The sequence below is a fragment of the Erythranthe guttata genome, chromosome 13 (genome assembly GCF_056151865.1).
Source record: "Erythranthe guttata isolate IM_541 chromosome 13, IM_541, whole genome shotgun sequence".
Taxonomy (NCBI): domain Eukaryota; kingdom Viridiplantae; phylum Streptophyta; class Magnoliopsida; order Lamiales; family Phrymaceae; genus Erythranthe; species Erythranthe guttata.
This window is the reverse complement of record NC_142545.1, coordinates 15630494-15648021: the sequence shown is the minus strand read 5'-3', so window position 1 is coordinate 15648021 and position 17528 is coordinate 15630494. Positions and strand designations below refer to the sequence as shown.

The window sequence follows — 17528 nt, the reverse complement described above, 5'->3', positions numbered from 1 at the left end:
ATTTGATGAATAAGTAAATTATAGGAAAAATTGGGCTGTGAGGGTATTTATAGGAAAAATTGGGGGGGTTTGGGGGTAAAAAAAATTCAAAAAAAAGCAAAATTAGGGTGTGAGGGTATTTATAGGAAAAATTGGGGGGGAAAAAAAATTCAAAAAAAAGTAAATAACGGCCGGTTCACCCGGGCCGGTTCGGGCCGGTTCACCGGCCGTTATTCACTTTTTTTTGAATTTTTTTGAATATTTTTTTTTTTTTTTTTTTAAATCCGGGTGAACCGCCGGGCCGGCCCGGCGGTTCACGGTTCACCAAATCTAAGAACCGGGCCCGTCCCGGGTAGGACGGGCCGGTTCACGGTTCCGGGCCGGTTCACACGGTCAACGGGCCGGTTTGGGCCGTCAACGGGCCGGTTCCGGGCCCAAAACCGGCCCGTGGCCGTGTCTACACCCGGTGTTTATCACCGGGTGTAGGGTCGAAGGAACCCTCGAATTCAGTGGTAAAAGCTGAAAACAGATTATGGGCTTTTTGCTCATAATAATGATTCCTAGTGGGCCTATATGTTCAATTTCAATATAACCAGGCCTCGTGTTCTGGCCCAGATGAACTTAATGTTCAGGTCCAAATCGTGGTGATCATACAATTTTTTATTAATATTTAATAGTCATTTTCTCCTCTCTAAAAAAAAATATTAGTCATTTTCTGAATACATTAAATCTCTACAAATTAATTTAAATAAATTAATTATTATTCATGTGTACAATTTAGATGATCACATAGTATTAATGAATCAATGTCGACTCTTCACTATCGTGCAAAAAAATAATAGAGATGTTGATTGATGAATAGATATTCGAGAATATCATTGAAACTGGTTGTTAATACGATAAATTTCAGACGATAGTGCTACGCATAGTCTTGTCGAGATTATTTTTTTGAATCAACAATGGTAGGATATTGAATAATTTTTTGTTTAGCATTTGAAGCGATATTAAATTAAACGGGGAAAAAATAATAATGATATTTTGAATCATTATGTGTAAATTGTTCTATGCATATATTATATTTAAATTTCAACAAATGGTTAATTAATGTGACCAATAAAAGATATACATTATTTATGCAAGGTTCTTTTTTTTTTGTTTTGATCATAAATCGAATATTAAATTGCTATCGTGGGATATCAATTCGATGAGTCAAAATCGTGTTTTGGAAAAAAGAATAAGAATCGCGTTTTCACCAAAAAAAAGCAGTGGGAACAAACGACCATTCTCTCTTTATCAACGAGGGCAAAGCAGCGTAGATTCGCTCTGAAACAGCAAGTCAGTGCACAGAACAGAACCTCCTTGAGAACTATGGCGGCAGCCGGCGGAGGAGGAGCGGTGAAGGAGGTGAAATCGAAGGCGGAACTCGACAGCCTCGTTGGCGAGGGTAATCCTGTAATTCTACACTTCTGGGCGTCGTGGTGCGATGCCTCCAAGCACATGGATCAACTCTTCTCGCACCTCTCCACTGATTTCCCTCTCGTTCGCTTCCTTAGGGTACATATCACCATATTCTTCACTTTTGCAATTTTTATTTTTCTTCTTTTGTTTGTTTCATTTTGGAAATTTGATTTATTCCATTTTATTTGGTTAAGGGGTTATTAACTTATTAGCGATATGAAAGTATGGCTATTATTTGATGGGATATGTTGTTGTTATTGTTGTTTTCTGATTTCAAAGGACTTTGCCTGATTATTAAGGGTTTCAACTTCAAATGATAAGCATTATTTTGACTTGTCTGAGTAATATACATGATGCTGATCAAATTTCATGGTGTAATTGGTAATAACTTGATTTATATCATATTTTGCGAAGCAACTATTGAAGGTGGCAGTTTGTTTTTATAATTCCTTGATAAAAAGTAGTTACATTATTCACTTTTAGAAGAGTGGAAAATTTTATCTCTTCGTTATCTTGGTGATATTTACTAGCTTGGCCTCTTATTCAGAACTGGGACTTTGATCTCATATTGTCTCTCTCTCTCTCTCTCTCTTTTTGTTGGAAGATGAAAGCGATTGCAAATTAGACTGTATTTGGTTGGTGCAGGGATAACAAAGGTTGATATGATTTATAGACGTAATCCTCCGTAAGAATATTTTTGTGTATGTTATTCTGGAAACTGAGGTTCGATCGAGGCTTACTATCATTTGTTTTGCCACTCTTTTGTTTTTTCTCTTGGTCAGTAATCATGTTGTTTTGTTGCTCACTTTCTTGCTTTTGTGAAAAACATGTAATGTTCTTGAACCTGTCCATTATAGCACCATTGATGAGATGAAAATGCTCTTGGAAAATTTCTGCTTGTATTCAATGACTTGCTGAAATAATTTCTTCTGATATTATAGGTAGAAGCTGAAGAACAGCCTGAAATTTCGGAGGCGTACTCAGTGTCTGCTGTACCTTACTTTGTATTCTTTAAGGTACAAGAATATAATTATTCCTATCTGTCTCTCTCTCACAAGGTTGCATGCAATGCCTTAATTGTTCTTCAGCAAACTTGTGATAGTTTAGCATGAGTTTATATAGACGCTTGATCGGAGCAGATAGCACCTATTTCAAGAATTTCTTACGTAGCTTTTGAATTTGATGAATCAAAACCATTGTAAATTTTTCAAAATTGAGGAAAACATTTCTGGTTTCCACTCTCTTTAGGTTGGTCGTTTTTCTTTCTAGCCCTTGAAATTCAAATTTTATGGTCATCCAATTAAATAATCGAATCCTCTTTAAACAATTTGGAGATCTCTTAGTTTTTAAATGGCCCCTGTTATGTAGACTTTATGCACCATCCTTCCCCCTAAATTTTGAGAAACTTCTGCTTATGACTCTCTTCCATCTATCTTATTTGGATGAACTGTTTTGGTTCCATTAGGAAGGCAAGGCAGTGGATACATTGGAAGGCGCTGATCCATCAAGTTTGGCGAACAAGGTTGCTAAAGTTGCAGGATCTATCAAACCTGGAGAACCTGCAGCTCCTGCTAGCCTTGGGATGGCTGCTGGACCCACTGTTCTCGAAACTGTCCGAGAACTTGCAAAGGACAACGGTGCATCTCATCATAGTGGACAGCTGTCTTCTGGTACAGGTGATCAGCTGAAAAAGAGACTTGAGCAGCTGGTTAATTCTCAACCAATCATGCTTTTCATGAAAGGCAACCCCGAGTCGCCCCAGTGTGGCTTTAGTCAAAAAGTAGTTGACATCTTGAAGAAAGAAAACGTCAAATTCGGAAGCTTCGACATCTTATCCGATAGCAAAGTTCGTGAGGGATTGAAGAAGTTTGCGAATTGGCCGACTTTTCCCCAGCTGTACTGTAAGGGAGAACTCCTCGGTGGTTGTGATATCGCAATTGCTATGCACGAAAGTGGGGAACTTGGTGAGGTTTTTAGAGACCATGGAATTCAAATTACTGATTCAAACGAGGGTAAAAAACTCGCTGAACCGAATCTTGGAAAGGGCGGTGTCACTGAACCATCAGGATTGAGTACAGCTACGACCGAGCGTTTGGGAACCCTTGTTAACTCAGCCCCGGTCATTTTATTCATGAAGGGAAAACCCGATGAACCACGGTGTGGCTTCAGCCGCAAGGTAGTTGATATCCTCAGACAGGAAAAAGTTGAGTTTGACAGTTTTGATATTCTTAGTGACGATGAGGTTCGTCAAGGGCTTAAAGTGTATTCGAACTGGTCGAGCTATCCTCAGCTATATATAAAGGGGGAGCTTATAGGTGGATCGGACATTGTGTTGGAGATGCAAAAGAGTGGAGAGCTTAAGAAGGTTCTATCTGAGAAAGGGGTTACTTCAGGTGAGACTATTGAGAATCGGTTGAAAAAGTTGGTGAGTTCTTCGCCTGTGATGCTATTTATGAAGGGTACACCAGATTCTCCAAAGTGTGGTTTCAGCTCAAAGGTGGTGAACGCACTTAAGGGAGAGGGTGTGGAATTTGGGTCATTCGATATTCTGAGTGATGATGAGGTGAGGCAAGGATTGAAGACATTTTCGAACTGGCCGACTTTTCCGCAGTTGTATTACAAAGGTGAGTTGATTGGAGGCTGTGATATTGTGCTGGAGCTGTCTAGTAATGGCGAACTGAAAGATACTTTGTCCGAGTAAAACTAATCTTAAGTTTCGACAGAAATTACTTCTGCATCTTGGTATTTTTGATATAGTGGTGTGGTGTTTCGCAAAATGCCCATGTTTGGCACCTTTAGTTTGCTGGGTTTTTTTTTCTTCTTCCGTACACTCTTTAACTTATGAATGTTTGGTGATTGTTTTTTGCAGAATTTTGTCTTTCCACAGTTGTTTTTTGGTTGCGATAATTTTTTCACTCGTGTAGTTGTGATGCTGGCAATACCGCGCGAACGTGTAACATGTATATCAAAGCGACGAGACGAAAAATTGCCAGCTCTGTGAAGAGTATATTTTTAATACATTAGATGTGGTACTAAAAATTTGCTCAAATCAGGTGAAATGAATCCTCAAATCTAAATAACATCTAATTTATTTCATAACTATCAGATTTCAATTCCTGCTCCGAAGAAGGAATCTCCATCGTTTCTTCATCTTCGTCGAAATTATCAGATTTCATAATACCTAAAACCCCATCCACTTCTTTACCGCCATCGACAAAGGCTTTGAGCAAAGCATGGTACATCTGTCCTTTCACCGGCGCAGCAGATCTCAACAAATTCACAACTTTCTCAGCATCTTCAAAGCTGCCTCTCTCACCAACCAACCTCAAAACTTCCGTAACCACCTTATCATCAAGCTTAATCTCTTTGCTCCCGTGACATAAAGAGAGTGCGATTTTCAATGACTCCAAAGCACTGCCCATCTCACCCTTCTCTATATACCCCATTGCCAGTTTCGCCCATATATACGGTGTCGATGCCTTACCCATTTCCATCAAATACTCGAGCAATTCTTCGGCTTTTTTACATAAACCCTTTTCTATGTATCCAACAATAACAATGCTCGGAACTCGAAAATCGTACAAGTTATTAGAAGACTCCCACTCCTTGAGCACTTTCACCGCTTCTTCAAGTTCATCGAGCCTTACAAGAGACTCCATTATATTTATGTAGTCCCTGTTTAGACACTTCTTACAGACATTCTTTTCGAGTGACCATAACCTGAAAACATCGTCTTTGTTTCCTAGTCGAGCGTGGAGCGATATAAGATGGTTATACCCTAGTCCATCTTTTTTATCCAGCTTCTCCTCAGCTTTTTTTAGGATAATATTCGCCTTAGATGTCATGCCAGCTTTATCGTAGAAATTCGCCACGACTGCATATGTGTTCCAGTCCATTACAATGTTGGAGTCACTCTCCATTTCGTTCAGAATATTCTCTAATCCCTCGATGTCGGATCTCACTCCGAACGAATTAATGCAGATTCGATAACTCAAATTATCGGGCGCAATACCGTTTTCTCTCATCTGTTTAAAGACTTGGGGGATTTTGTCGTTCTGACTGATATTGGAGTAGAGTGACATAATGTCGTTGAAAGCTACAGAAGACAATGCAATGCCCTTCTCTTTCATGTCCTTGAGATGCGTCTGTGCTCTCTCGGTTTCGCGCTGTCTAACGTAACAATGTAGAAGAGCACCGTACGCCTTCTCGGTTTTATCTTCCTCGTTCAAGCTATTGAAGTAGTCTTCTGCTTGCACGAATCCGTGGATCTTTCCTATCAAATCCAAGTGCACCGCATGCTGACCTGGCGTGAACGTGTAGTTACCACTACTTCTCATCCATTCCGAAACCTGCTTGACATGACTACGATATTAGGAACAAAACAACTGATGAATCCTTTTACAATGTTACAAGATCAGGGTACAACAAATACATATAGCTAAAACGATTACCTTTGTAGTTGCAAAACGATTTCAGGGTTTATTTCACCATGAAAGAAGCTAAAACAGAGTAAAAACAGTACACCCCCCAAAAATTAATATTAATACTAAAAATTACATGACTGTATGTATACCTGTAGGGCTTGCGAAGAACGTTTACGCTTCCTGAGATCGACAATTATGCGATGAAGTTCGGAGAATCGGACTTTATTTCCCGTTTCGACCCATTTTTCGAGCTCCGGAGTTACATTCACGTTAGGGTTTCCCAAGGGGCTGATTATCGAGTACAGCGACGCTTTGTTCTTCTGGCTGCTGTTTGAGTAGTACCACCGGCTGCTGATAATGTACGTCTGGATCAGGGCTTTGAACGACTGTCGATTGGATATCATTTTCAGATTTGAAGAGAGCTAAATCAATGTGGGGGGGTTTTTAGAGGGTTTATGCTTCGCGGAGGGGGAGGGGCGAAATAGCAATTATGAGAATTATAAAGGACTAGAGGAGATAAAATACTCGCTAAAGCAAAAGTCGCGTTTTAGTAAAAAACTCGCCAATTTTCACAAATTTAAACCAAAGTCGCGTTTTGTCCACGTCAGCCACGTGGAAATAGAAATAGTAGTAGCCCTTCTGTAAAAACACACACACTCTCTCTCTCTCTCTCTACCGCAGTGCAGTGCTGCACCATCTTCTTCTCTCCAATGAAGCTATTCTCTGTATCTTCTCCACAAAATTCACGCGCTTATTCTCTCTATAAACAATTACGAACGCAGTGCTTCAGTAATACTCCTGACCCGACCCGTTTCTCTAGAAACCGGTCGGTTTCGCCTTCCCTGTACAGTAGAATCTCACCTTTGGGTGACCCGAACCAATCCATGGCGCCGGTGCTTGACCGGTGGGTTGGAGAAGGAAATTCCGTAAACAAATCGGAGATTCTCAGAATAATTAAGGAGTTGATGGCTTATAGAAGATTCAAACACGCACTTGAGGTTTTTTACTGCTTCTTTTTTCTCTTATTGAAAAAATATAAAATTCAGGTGTTAGGGTTTTCATAAAGCGGAATCTGTTTTTCCCCAATTGAATATTCTTCGCAGGTGTCTCTGTGGATGACAAACAAAGGACGAATACCAGTTGCTCCCGTCGACGTTGCCATGAGATTGAAATTGATATTCAAACTCTTCGGTTTGGAAGGTGTGGAAGATTACTTGAAGAAGGTTCCGGAACATCTGAAAGCACCCAGCGTCTACCTCGCCCTTCTCAACTGCTACACCGTCGCTAAATCCGTAGCTAAATCGGAAGCCGTAATGCAGAAAGCTCGAGATTCGGGCTATGCCACTTTACCCATATGGTACAACCTCATGATGAATCTCCATTCCAAATCAGGGCACGTGGAGAAGGTAGAACATCTACTCAACGAGATGGAATCCAAAAACATCCCCTGCGACCAATTTACTCACTCTGTCTGCCTGAGTACGTGCGCGTCGGCTTCAGATGCAGTGGGAATGGATAAAATAGTAGCGATTATGGAGTCCGATAAACATGGCACTGTGCATTGGAGGACGTATGTTATTGCAGCTGAGGGTTACTTGAAAATGGGCTTAGTCGATAAAGCTTTGCCCATACTGGATAAACTGGAGGGGCTGTTGATAACATCCAACGAAAGCAAGTTGATAACATCCAACGAAAGCAACGTTATTTTGGTGCTCCTCTTCAGATTATACGCCGAAGCTGGGAAAAGAGACGAGTTGGACCGAATTTGGGATGTGTGCAAGCAAAAGGGCAAGATGGGTAATAAGGTTTACAGTAGCATGTTGCGCTCGTTGTTGAAGTTTGGTGATGTTGAAGGAATGGAGAAGATTTACGAGGAGTGGGAATCGAGGGGGTCGCACTTTGATTTTCGGGTTCCCAATTTCTTGATCGATGCTTACTGTAGAGATGGTAATTTGGAGAAAGCCGAAGCCTTTATAGCGAGAGAAGTATTGAAATGTGGCAATCCGACTGTAGCAACGTGGTGCCATTTGGCAGGAGGGTATCTCAAAAAAAATCGAGTAACCGATTCTGTGGAAGCATTGAAGAAGGCAATATCAGTAATCCCTTGTAAGTTTATTTCTCAGAAGAATTCATTGACCACTTGTTTGGAATATTTGGAGAGTGGGAATTGTATCGAAAAGGCAGAGGAGTTGATAAATTCAGTTAGGATGAGGGGTATTTTGGGTGCTTCTTTTGATCATGAATTATAAAAGTATTTCAGGCAAAAATTTTCATTTTAATTATGTCATAACTGTACAATGTATACAAACTAGGGAGAGGAGTTCTTGATTTGAAATAAAGATCAAAATACAACAAGGCACAACAAAAGAAAACAGAACAAGAAAATCGAAACCCTGCTCAAAGATTCGTCCGCCTGCATCTCCTGTCTTCTCAGCCTCGGTGTCCTACTCACGACCGAGTTGTACGAATTAGGATACGTGAATAAACTCTGCGAATTACCAAACACTCGAGCATAAACCATCTCACCAAACTGTGGCGACGAATCTCCCTCGTAACTGTTGTACGCATTTTGAAAACTATGTGGGCTCTGATGAGAATCGCGAGCCGGAAATTGGCGCTGAGGAATGATCAAGTTTGTGAGGCCCTTAATGCCACGGGCAGGTGGTCTAGGAGGTATAATCTTGCCCTCGTTTTCCGATTGAGAGAGGGATTGCCCTCTGCCATATAAAGGCACCATCGTTTTTTCAGATATTTCGGCTTTGCAAACAGGGCACTGAGGGAGCTCATCTGAAGAAAGGGAAGTTCTTTGTGAATCGAACCATTTGTATATGCAAGGCCAACAGTAGAGATGCCCGCATAGTGTTACTACCGGATCTCGTGCGAAGTCTAGGCATATGCTGCAATCGAAGCAAGCGGAGGTTTTTTCCGATTCTGTGGCTTGTGCGGGGATTGATTGCCAGTTCTGCACAAAATACTGCTGAAATGCTGCCATATGACCTGCGGAATTATACGCATAAATACTATTAAAATCGTATTCGTGCTACATATGATCGATAATTACTTTGCAACATTTACTATCTTTAATTGTAAAAATGCATGATTTAAAGATCACTGGTTTGAAGGACTACTAAGAACACTGTTCTCTCTCTCTCTCTCTCTCTCTCTCTCTCTCTCTCTCTCTCTCTCTCTCTCTCTCTCTCTCTCTCTCTCTCTCTCTCTCTCTCTCTCTCTTAATGTTCAAATCCATTACAAGGATTCAACCACTACATTCATTGACAATATAAGAAGATAATGAATTAAAAAATAAAGGGGATAATGATAATTAATCAGTCAGCCGCCGTTGGTCTAGAAAGTATTTATATCATCAATTATTAAATTATTAAAATATGGTAGCTGACAATTATTAGAAAGATAAGATATATGTTAGCTTCCAAAATTTACCACCTACCACCAAAGCTTAATTTCCTCTTGAACAGCTGATCCAAATCTATCAGCTCTGCTAATACTATTAACATATTTTTATTTTTTTTTATTTTTCATTTTGGTGAAAATAATGATAATTTGACCTAAAATCGATATATTCAGCATGAAATAAGAACAATAAATGCTTGAAGAACACAGCATAAGCTGATTAAATACCAGCAAAACTTAATGAAGCTGAAGATCGTTCAGAGTTTATATCGATCACCGACCAAGGCAAAAAAAACAAAATAACACCATTTTTTGTGCAGTAATTAAAGCACTAACACACTTCCAAATTAACAGATCGCGAGTAATTACTTGTCGTCTGAAGAAAATTAAACACAAAAAAAAAAAAAAAAAAAAAAAAAAAAGCAGAGTTATCTACATATGAAGAAGCTGATTAAAATAAATAAATCTCTTCACAAAAAAAATGGAATTAAAAAGCATAATTGAGTAGGAAATACATACCAGTAAAAATAATCAGGTGAATGAATTTAAGTTGTGGGAGAAGATAAGCTTATCCTTGGTGGAATGATGGATACACGTTGGAGATAGAGATGAGAAATTGATGAGAAATACTTATGGTGGTTGAGGGGTTTTTATATAAATAAATTTGCAAGAATTTTCTCAATAAAAATCAGAAAACAACATTTGCTGACGTGGCCGGTCCTAAAATAAATTATTTTTTCTAAGTGTGTAAAGTTAGGTGCCTAGCTCGCTTCTAGTCCTAGACCTACCATGAAAATGGAAAATTTTACCAATTAGAAAGCTACTTCTCATCTAAATGTCATTTTCGAGGACCAAAGGTTAAATTTCCATCTCCAAAAATATAAAAATAAATAAAATAAAATTTTCGATTATCCGAAAACCGAGAATTATTGGATAGGAATCGTCGACGGCAAAACTTTTGTTCCAATTTCCACCGCTAACTCATGCAGATGAAGTAGAAAAGTACAACATTTACGAAAAATAATCTTTTACGTTTGAGTAACTACAGTCAACCCCTAAGATAATTACAACCACTCATCAGCTATGTATTTTGTTACGAAAAAACTTATTATCTAATAAGTAAATTTGACACGGTAAAAGTGAACGTGTAGAAAATATATAATTGAGGGATGTGATTGTAATTACCCAAACTTGACTGGGTTTTGATAATTTAGCCTTACCTTAGTTAGGTGGTTGACTGTAATTTGCCCAAAATGTTAATAACCATAATGTGATTTTTTTGTTTTAAACTCAAAATTTAAATAATTTAACTTCAAAATATGATGTTATAAATTTAAGCAACGGTTTTTCCCTCAAAAATCAAAATGATGCCTTATTTTTTCAGAAAAGTGGTATGAATTATAATTAAAGAAGTAATTATTTTATATGAGAAGTTTGAAAATAAAATTAGAAGAAAGGTTCAAGTGTTCAATAATTGCTCAAACTCAGCAACAAAATCAGCATGGGTGGGGGATTTTTTGTCAATATTTGCCGCATCTAGATTGTTATAACTATGTGGGTCCCACCCCTGGTTTACAAACACTAATTTTGTAATCTTGATCTTCTAGAAGGGTTGCCCATTCATTAGTTAATGCGCCATCGTTTAGACATGTTGACTTAAGTCTCGTATTTCAAATGTTATACTTGATGTGCATGGGCTGAACTTTTAAAACAAAGTTTATTGGGTCAAAAGCCCGATCAATGCAAAAATCAAGGCAGGTCAGATGTTCGTCTATGAATGAATGAAGAACTTAACATTATAGAGCTCGTATAGGTGAAGTACAGCGCAACTCGCATAATAAGAGTAGCATGAAATGATAGATGACGAGCTAAACAAAAGTCGTTAGAAGTAAAAGACTCGGATACACTCTTCATAAATAGATAAGAAAAACATGCAACGCAATTGAACAATTAATGTAACCAGACAAATAAAGAGATTCTTAATTAAGAAATGCCTAATTAGAAACCTTCTATATAAATGAATGCAAATACCCTATTAGAGTCGTAATTGTAACATCAATGTATAACACATACTCTCTTCTAAACACACTCTCTCTCTCTCTATATATATATTTTTTGTTTCTCGAATTTATCTTCTCTGGCGAAAGATCGACGTTCGGTGAATTTTCCGACAGTTAAGTGAGTTGAGTTTGGAAGGAGATTCGGATGGTGCAGATCCCACACCATCGATTGGTACATAATAATTATTTAATATTTGATGGATAATATTAAATATAATATGATACTAAGGTTTAAAATTAATTATTATCACCCTAACAAATACAATCAATCACGGTCACTTGTAACATTATTAATGACTAGTAATGTGTTTTAGTCCCAATTTTTATTAATAAAACACAGCCACCTTTGGGAGTATTATACTTCACATGTAATTTTCAAATCAATTTTCAATTGTTGGTAATAAGTAGGAATAAATTCAATGAGATGAATGAAAGTGAAATCAGCGTAGGAGATTAATTGAATTATGTGAGTGGGTGGTTAGTAGTGATGATGACAATCATTATGAAACAAATGTGTATTAATTAGTACCGAAAGCGATTTCTTCTAGAACACCATTAATTAGTAGATAATCCTTGTGATAATTACCACTCGTAAAATATATCGAATCGTAATATTTTGTGGGTAGAAACTGATAAGTTATTGAGGATATCAAATATGAAATAAAGTTCAATTGTTTAGTTAATAATAGCTGATTTACCCAATCAAACGAGAACTGATAGATTTGAATCAGAACGATGAATTAGAACCTCGTGAATTTACCTAATTTAGAATTTCATGTATCAAATTTTACCTAATTTAGAATTTAATGTATCAAATTTAGGAATTAAATGTGTGTGTGTGTACTTTTCCGTTCAAACATGCTACTACTAGTCTTGATGTTAAGAAAAAATAAGCGAAAAATCGAGAAACAAACTCCACCACATATATAAATTTCTCGGCCAAAGGACTAACTCGATATTCGCTAAATGCCGAGGAATTTATTGAAGAGAAGTGTTGGAATTTTCTTGCTGACCATGAATGCAGTAGAATGAAACCAAATTTTCTAGAAGAAAATAATAATCTTGTGGCTGCATTTAAATTCTACGTGTGGTCGGTGGAAACTTGTGCTGATAAATTGGTGTTTAGAGGCCCCATTAGTTGAATTTTTAGTCCATAATCTTACTTTTAGAATATTCCAACAGAAAAATAAGAAACAATAAAAAAAAAGTTGAATAAATTGCAATTTTACGATTAATTGAATCGTAAATTATAAGAGTTCGACACGTGCAGTGGCGAGTACCAGTAGTGGTTGAAAAGTTGTGAAGAAGGTTCAACGACTAGCTAGTATATCAAATTATATTTTTGGGGTTAAAGTAATTATGATAAATTAATTTTCAAATTAAAATATTAGTAGTATTTTTTAGGATAAACTAATATGTTTTTTTTTTAATATGTTGGTACTTTACTAATGTGTGATGGACTGATGATCACATAGGCTTTGTTAATTGGGCTAATTAAATATTTCGAACTCGGTTACTTTATTAATCTTATTCTTGGCACCTATATTTCTAATTGGGCCTATTAAAATAAAATTTATCTTTAAATTTTCTAGGCACGATATTCATTCATTTCCCGCCAAAATAACAAACTTATTTTGCATCGTCTACATTTCAAATACAGCTTCTCTCTCTCTCTCTCTCTCTCAACTTTCTCTCTCTAGTTTATATAGGCACAGAAACAGAGAACATACTGGAGAATTTGAAAAAGAGGAGAACACATTGACAATGTCCGCGGCAAAAGCGAGCGTGAAGCGAGTTTCTGAGTCGGAGAATGTGAGGGCGGATCGGCGGAAACGAGTCATGGTTGACGATGATTTTGACGCTGCGATCTCCAAGTTCGTATTCTGCAACTGATTCCTCTTCTATTGCTAATTTTTTTTGAATTATTCCTACAATTTTTTTTTTCCACTTAAAATTGACGAAGTTCTGAACTATTTGCAGTGATCTTAAAGGTATTATGAGCGCTCTTCAGCAGATCAAGGAAAAGGCGCAGAAAGATGGTCAGAAGAAGAACGAAGAGACAATTTCAAGGTGAAAAACTATGTGTTTTTTTCTCTGTTCTAGACTAAATTTGAAACATCTGTATGTGAGCTCGTTTTCGTCCACTCGGATCTATTTTAATCTCGAACGAAGCTTTGCTTTGGTCACCTTTTCGAGAACAGAGTCCCGATCTCAATTTGTTAGATCCACGAGGTTTTATTTGTGATTATATTTTGACGTATGTGAATTCAATAGCCTGATTATCTTTGCTAATTATAAAATTTTGTGATACTTTACGAACAATCTCTGTGTGCAAAGTCATTACCAGCTTTACAACTATGAACGTAGAACATGGAACCTGTTAATCGGGCATTTTAATTGTGTGTTATAGCTGAAAGCATGATTAAGCAAAATAGTTGGGATTAGAACACATTTCAGTTCTTCGTTAACTTCTCCGGTGTTGTGAAAAAGCTCATTATGAATGAAACTGGGAAATATAAATACTAAACGATTTTTTGGATCATTATCTCCCAGATAAATATGGGAAGGTAACAGGGAACATGGCAAATGTGAACTATATGATCAATAGAATAATGGAACTTCAAAATTGTCCGTAGTCACTTTGTATTTCCTTTTATAAAATCATTTGGATATCTGTTTCAGTGGAGAGATAAGTTAGTTAACCAGAATATCAATGTCGTTTACAGTGTTCGTTTACTTTTCTTTCAATTATGGCATGTACCAGTTATGCTATTAAGGTAAGGAGTAATAGATAGCTTAGTCAGTTTCTGATGATGTTTTGTTGACAGTGTGGCTTCAGAGATCAAATCAAATTTGGATGAGTTGAAATCGAAACTGGAGAAAGAAAGGTGAATTGACATCCTTGTTCATCATACATGCATGTCTATTATTATTGCCCCAGTCGAGATTTAAACGTGTTATTTCACAATAATTACAGGCAAAATTTTGCTAAGGGACTCTCAAAGAGCTCAAAGGAGGTCCTCACATTGTGTTTATGAAACAAAATTGGTTGATTCTTGTAATATCCTACCACTTTTCGTACTTGAGTTTGACTGGAAGTGTTTGCATCTGTGCAGTGTGAAAACTTGCTGAAGAGTGAGACTGCTAGGTTCCAAGAAGTTTATGAGAAGTTCTCCAAAGAAAAATCTGCTCATCTTCAGGCCCTGAAAGGTAATTTCCCACATTTTTGTTCGTTTGATGAGTTCTCATATTTCTTGGCAACGTGCATGTAGAGACGGACGCCTTGATTTTTAAGTCAGCTGATAGTATGTCTTTTTGACAGTTGGATGGAAATCCCGAATTTGATTTACTTTCAAATGATTAGTATAGAAATCAGGACATTCGTTTTCAAATTCAGCATATATTGATGTCTCCTAATTTAGGTGCTCTTTACGATACAAAAATTCATCACATAAGTTATAGAGAAAATGCCTTTGTTATACCAATGGAACTTCTCTATATAGCGTTGTAAATTACGAGATTCAGACATTTGTTGGTTCTTGTTAGCAAAATTATTTTCATGTGATGTTTTAATAGGGTGGTAAGCTGAACACCTAGAATACTTTCATTCTTTCATAGTTCAATCATTGAAGTATTGCCTTGTCGGACATTGTGTCCATGGCAGAGCGACATCTCTACTATATTCACACATGCAAGAATGTTTTCAAGACTGTATACTCTATATATTGTGTAACTAAATGTATTGTTCAACTATTATCCAGCACTGGCATCGAATGGGCCTTGTTTGATGTTACATCTAACTTGTGTTACGACAGATGTAATTTCCAAATATGAAGAAGAGAAGGAAAAGCTATTTGCACGATATGAACAACTAAGTGAGCAAATGCAACTTTTTTCTCACTTGTTACTCTGTATATGGAGAAAACACGAGAATAATTATTGAAAACTTCTCTCAGGGAAGAAAGAGAGGAGTATGTTAACTGAACACGAGAAAGCAAATTCAGCAAGAATAGCTCAACTTGAGGAATCCCTGAAGAAGAAGAAGCAGGTGAAATAAATCTTGTTTTTTTTTCTTTTTGCCGTGCTATTTGATATTTTTCCATATTGCATTTGTGTGACATAATTCTTTTGGTAACTAGGATGATAAAACCTTCAGCATTTTGAAAAAGACTCTCGGTTCGTTTCTTGGAGATGCTTCCGATGAGGACTTCCCTCCCAATGACTGAAAGCTTTTTTTCAATGGCCGGTCCGCTTGAAAAAAGTCATTTTCCACCTCCTTTGGAAAAAAGTTTATCAAGTTATGAATTTCGACCATTCATAAAATTCCATCACACATATTGATGTAACTTGTAATTAAGTACTAGTTTGCTGTTACCTCTGTGTTACTTAGACAAACGGTTTTTAGATTTATCTTAACTGTCGCTAAATTCCGTGGAAAACGACTTAGGCTATTTCGTCTGTTAAGTGTCGACGATTTGTTATTATGGTGTGTTACAGTGTTTTGACACTGGAAGCTGCTGTTTACAGGCGTATGGAATATATTCAATCTGCTAAAGAAAATAGTTTAGAAAAAAAATTAAATTACATATACAAATTACAAGTCCACGTAACTAATGCTGGTAAGAGCTGTCACATATTCAACAGTTAGTAGTTGGCCTGCACACTCTTCACAATGGCCTTAAACTAAGTCAATTTTAATCAGTATAGTTTAAACTTAAAAATTAAAAAACTTAGCATCACTTTTGGGGATTCACCTGAATTAAAATATTAGGACATGCACAAATATATTTTGAGGCTTCATTAGGTTACCTAGAACATGTTTGTCATGAAGATAAAAGACCACCTCCCACTTATCTGCATTTTCCTAACTCATAATTTCTCTCCCTCTATAACTTCCACACACACAATCTGTCACTACACGAACTAATCGTCGCTCTCGAAACAACAATAATCCGAAAAAACTTAATCATGATTTTGTCTAAAAGAATTCTTCCGATTTTTCTGCTGAGGCTCCTGGCCTTGGGAGCCACCGTTTCTGCAACTGTACTCATGGTCACCAGCCGCGACTCCGCTTTAGTCTTTAACATCAAATTCGAAGCCAAATATACGAATTCGCCGACTTTCAAGTTCGTCCCATCATCCCATTTTATCTTGTACAACATATATTTATAATCATCAAAAAAAGTTCAATTTTTTTTTTCTAATATATAAAATATATATTGATGCAGGTACTTTGTATTGATAAATGCAATTGCAAGTGGTTACACCCTTATACTACTATTTTTGTCATGTAAGAGTTCATTCGGGCACTTGATCTTGGCTCTAGATTTGGTAAGCAAATCTCCTACATTTGTTTTTTATATAATTATTTTGTATAAAAAAACTACTACTTATAATTTGTTTTTGAGTATGTTGTAGATAATGACATTGTTGTTGGAATCGAGCATATCGGCATGTATAGCGATAGGGCAAGTGGGGAAGAAAGGGAACAGCCATGCTGGTTGGCTGCCGATTTGCGGACAAGTCCCGAAGTTTTGCGACCATGTTACGGGAGCCATGATTGCTGGTTTTGCAGCTGCACTTGCTTATTTCCTCATACTTGTCTACTCTCTTCACAATCTTATTAGTCTTTTCACTCTCAATACTTAGAAATTTTTATTTTTTTTATATTTTTTTTGAAGAATTCGCCCTCTGTTTTTTTATATTAATGTAACATATAATATATATGTGAGATATTGAGTTATTCAAGAACATATTGGTACTATACTAATGTATCCATTCAAAGATTGTATGTTTAATAAATCTAAGGTTCAATAATTTCAAAATGGGGTTGAGATTAAAAAAAAAATCACAAAATTAAAAAATAGGGTTTGATGAACTTGGGAGGTGAAGTACGTAATGCTATGATGGTGACGTGGCGTGATGCAAGTGGTGCAATAGACGACAGAGCAACGGTTACACTGTACAGAGGTAGATCTCTGGGCCGGGGCCAACTATTTCACTTTTCAATTTTTTCAAATTAATTAATTTATTATTATAATAATAATAATAAATAAATAGTAAATACTCCTTTTGGGGAAGACGGAAAGTTCTTGGGGTGGCAATAATGGAATATCCGCCTTTGCAAATACTTGTTCACACAAGTGGGCGCGTGGAAATGTGCGCGTGAGCCTCTTAAAGGTGAGAAATTCGAAAA

The 17528-nt window shown here is 37.0% G+C and overlaps 6 protein-coding genes across 6 annotated transcripts; 4 read left to right on the top strand and 2 right to left on the bottom strand.

Annotated features, from left to right (window-relative positions):
- The first annotated feature begins 1190 nt into the window (after positions 1–1190).
- Positions 1191–4321, top strand: GRXS17 (thioredoxin family protein). The gene is made up of 3 exons (XM_012993322.2): positions 1191–1533; positions 2379–2453; positions 2903–4321. The coding sequence occupies exons 1-3, from the start codon at positions 1348–1350 to the stop codon at positions 4136–4138; spliced, it is 1497 nt and encodes a 498-aa protein (XP_012848776.2). The 5' UTR covers positions 1191–1347; the 3' UTR covers positions 4139–4321.
- Positions 4322–4423: 102 nt separating this feature from the next.
- LOC105968681 (Tetratricopeptide repeat (TPR)-like superfamily protein) lies at positions 4424–6550 on the bottom strand. Its single transcript, XM_012993320.2, has 2 exons — positions 6011–6550; positions 4424–5786 (listed from the first exon to the last, which is right to left on the bottom strand). The coding sequence occupies exons 1-2, from the start codon at positions 6263–6265 to the stop codon at positions 4521–4523; spliced, it is 1521 nt and encodes a 506-aa protein (XP_012848774.2). The 5' UTR covers positions 6266–6550; the 3' UTR covers positions 4424–4520.
- Positions 6551–6571: 21 nt separating this feature from the next.
- Positions 6572–9013, top strand: LOC105968683 (pentatricopeptide repeat-containing protein At2g20710, mitochondrial). Its single transcript, XM_012993323.2, has 2 exons — positions 6572–6859; positions 6965–9013. Exons 1-2 carry the CDS (start codon positions 6572–6574, stop codon positions 8108–8110), a joined length of 1434 nt encoding a protein of 477 aa, XP_012848777.2. The 3' UTR covers positions 8111–9013.
- Positions 8116–9901, bottom strand: LOC105968684 (E3 ubiquitin-protein ligase RMA1H1-like). Its single transcript, XM_012993324.2, has 3 exons — positions 9792–9901; positions 9310–9648; positions 8116–8858 (listed from the first exon to the last, which is right to left on the bottom strand). Exons 2-3 carry the CDS (start codon positions 9374–9376, stop codon positions 8203–8205), a joined length of 723 nt encoding a protein of 240 aa, XP_012848778.2. The 5' UTR covers positions 9377–9648; positions 9792–9901; the 3' UTR covers positions 8116–8202.
- Positions 9902–12734: 2833 nt separating this feature from the next.
- On the top strand, positions 12735–15845 carry LOC105969209 (DNA ligase-like protein). Its single transcript, XM_012993959.2, has 8 exons — positions 12735–13206; positions 13313–13402; positions 14161–14220; positions 14310–14349; positions 14449–14542; positions 15148–15207; positions 15289–15380; positions 15472–15845. The coding sequence occupies exons 1-8, from the start codon at positions 13097–13099 to the stop codon at positions 15556–15558; spliced, it is 633 nt and encodes a 210-aa protein (XP_012849413.2). The 5' UTR covers positions 12735–13096; the 3' UTR covers positions 15559–15845.
- Positions 15846–16188: 343 nt separating this feature from the next.
- LOC105969210 (CASP-like protein 1C1) lies at positions 16189–17040 on the top strand. Its single transcript, XM_012993960.2, has 3 exons — positions 16189–16458; positions 16561–16663; positions 16751–17040. Exons 1-3 carry the CDS (start codon positions 16301–16303, stop codon positions 16979–16981), a joined length of 492 nt encoding a protein of 163 aa, XP_012849414.2. The 5' UTR covers positions 16189–16300; the 3' UTR covers positions 16982–17040.
- Positions 17041–17528: the final 488 nt, after the last annotated feature.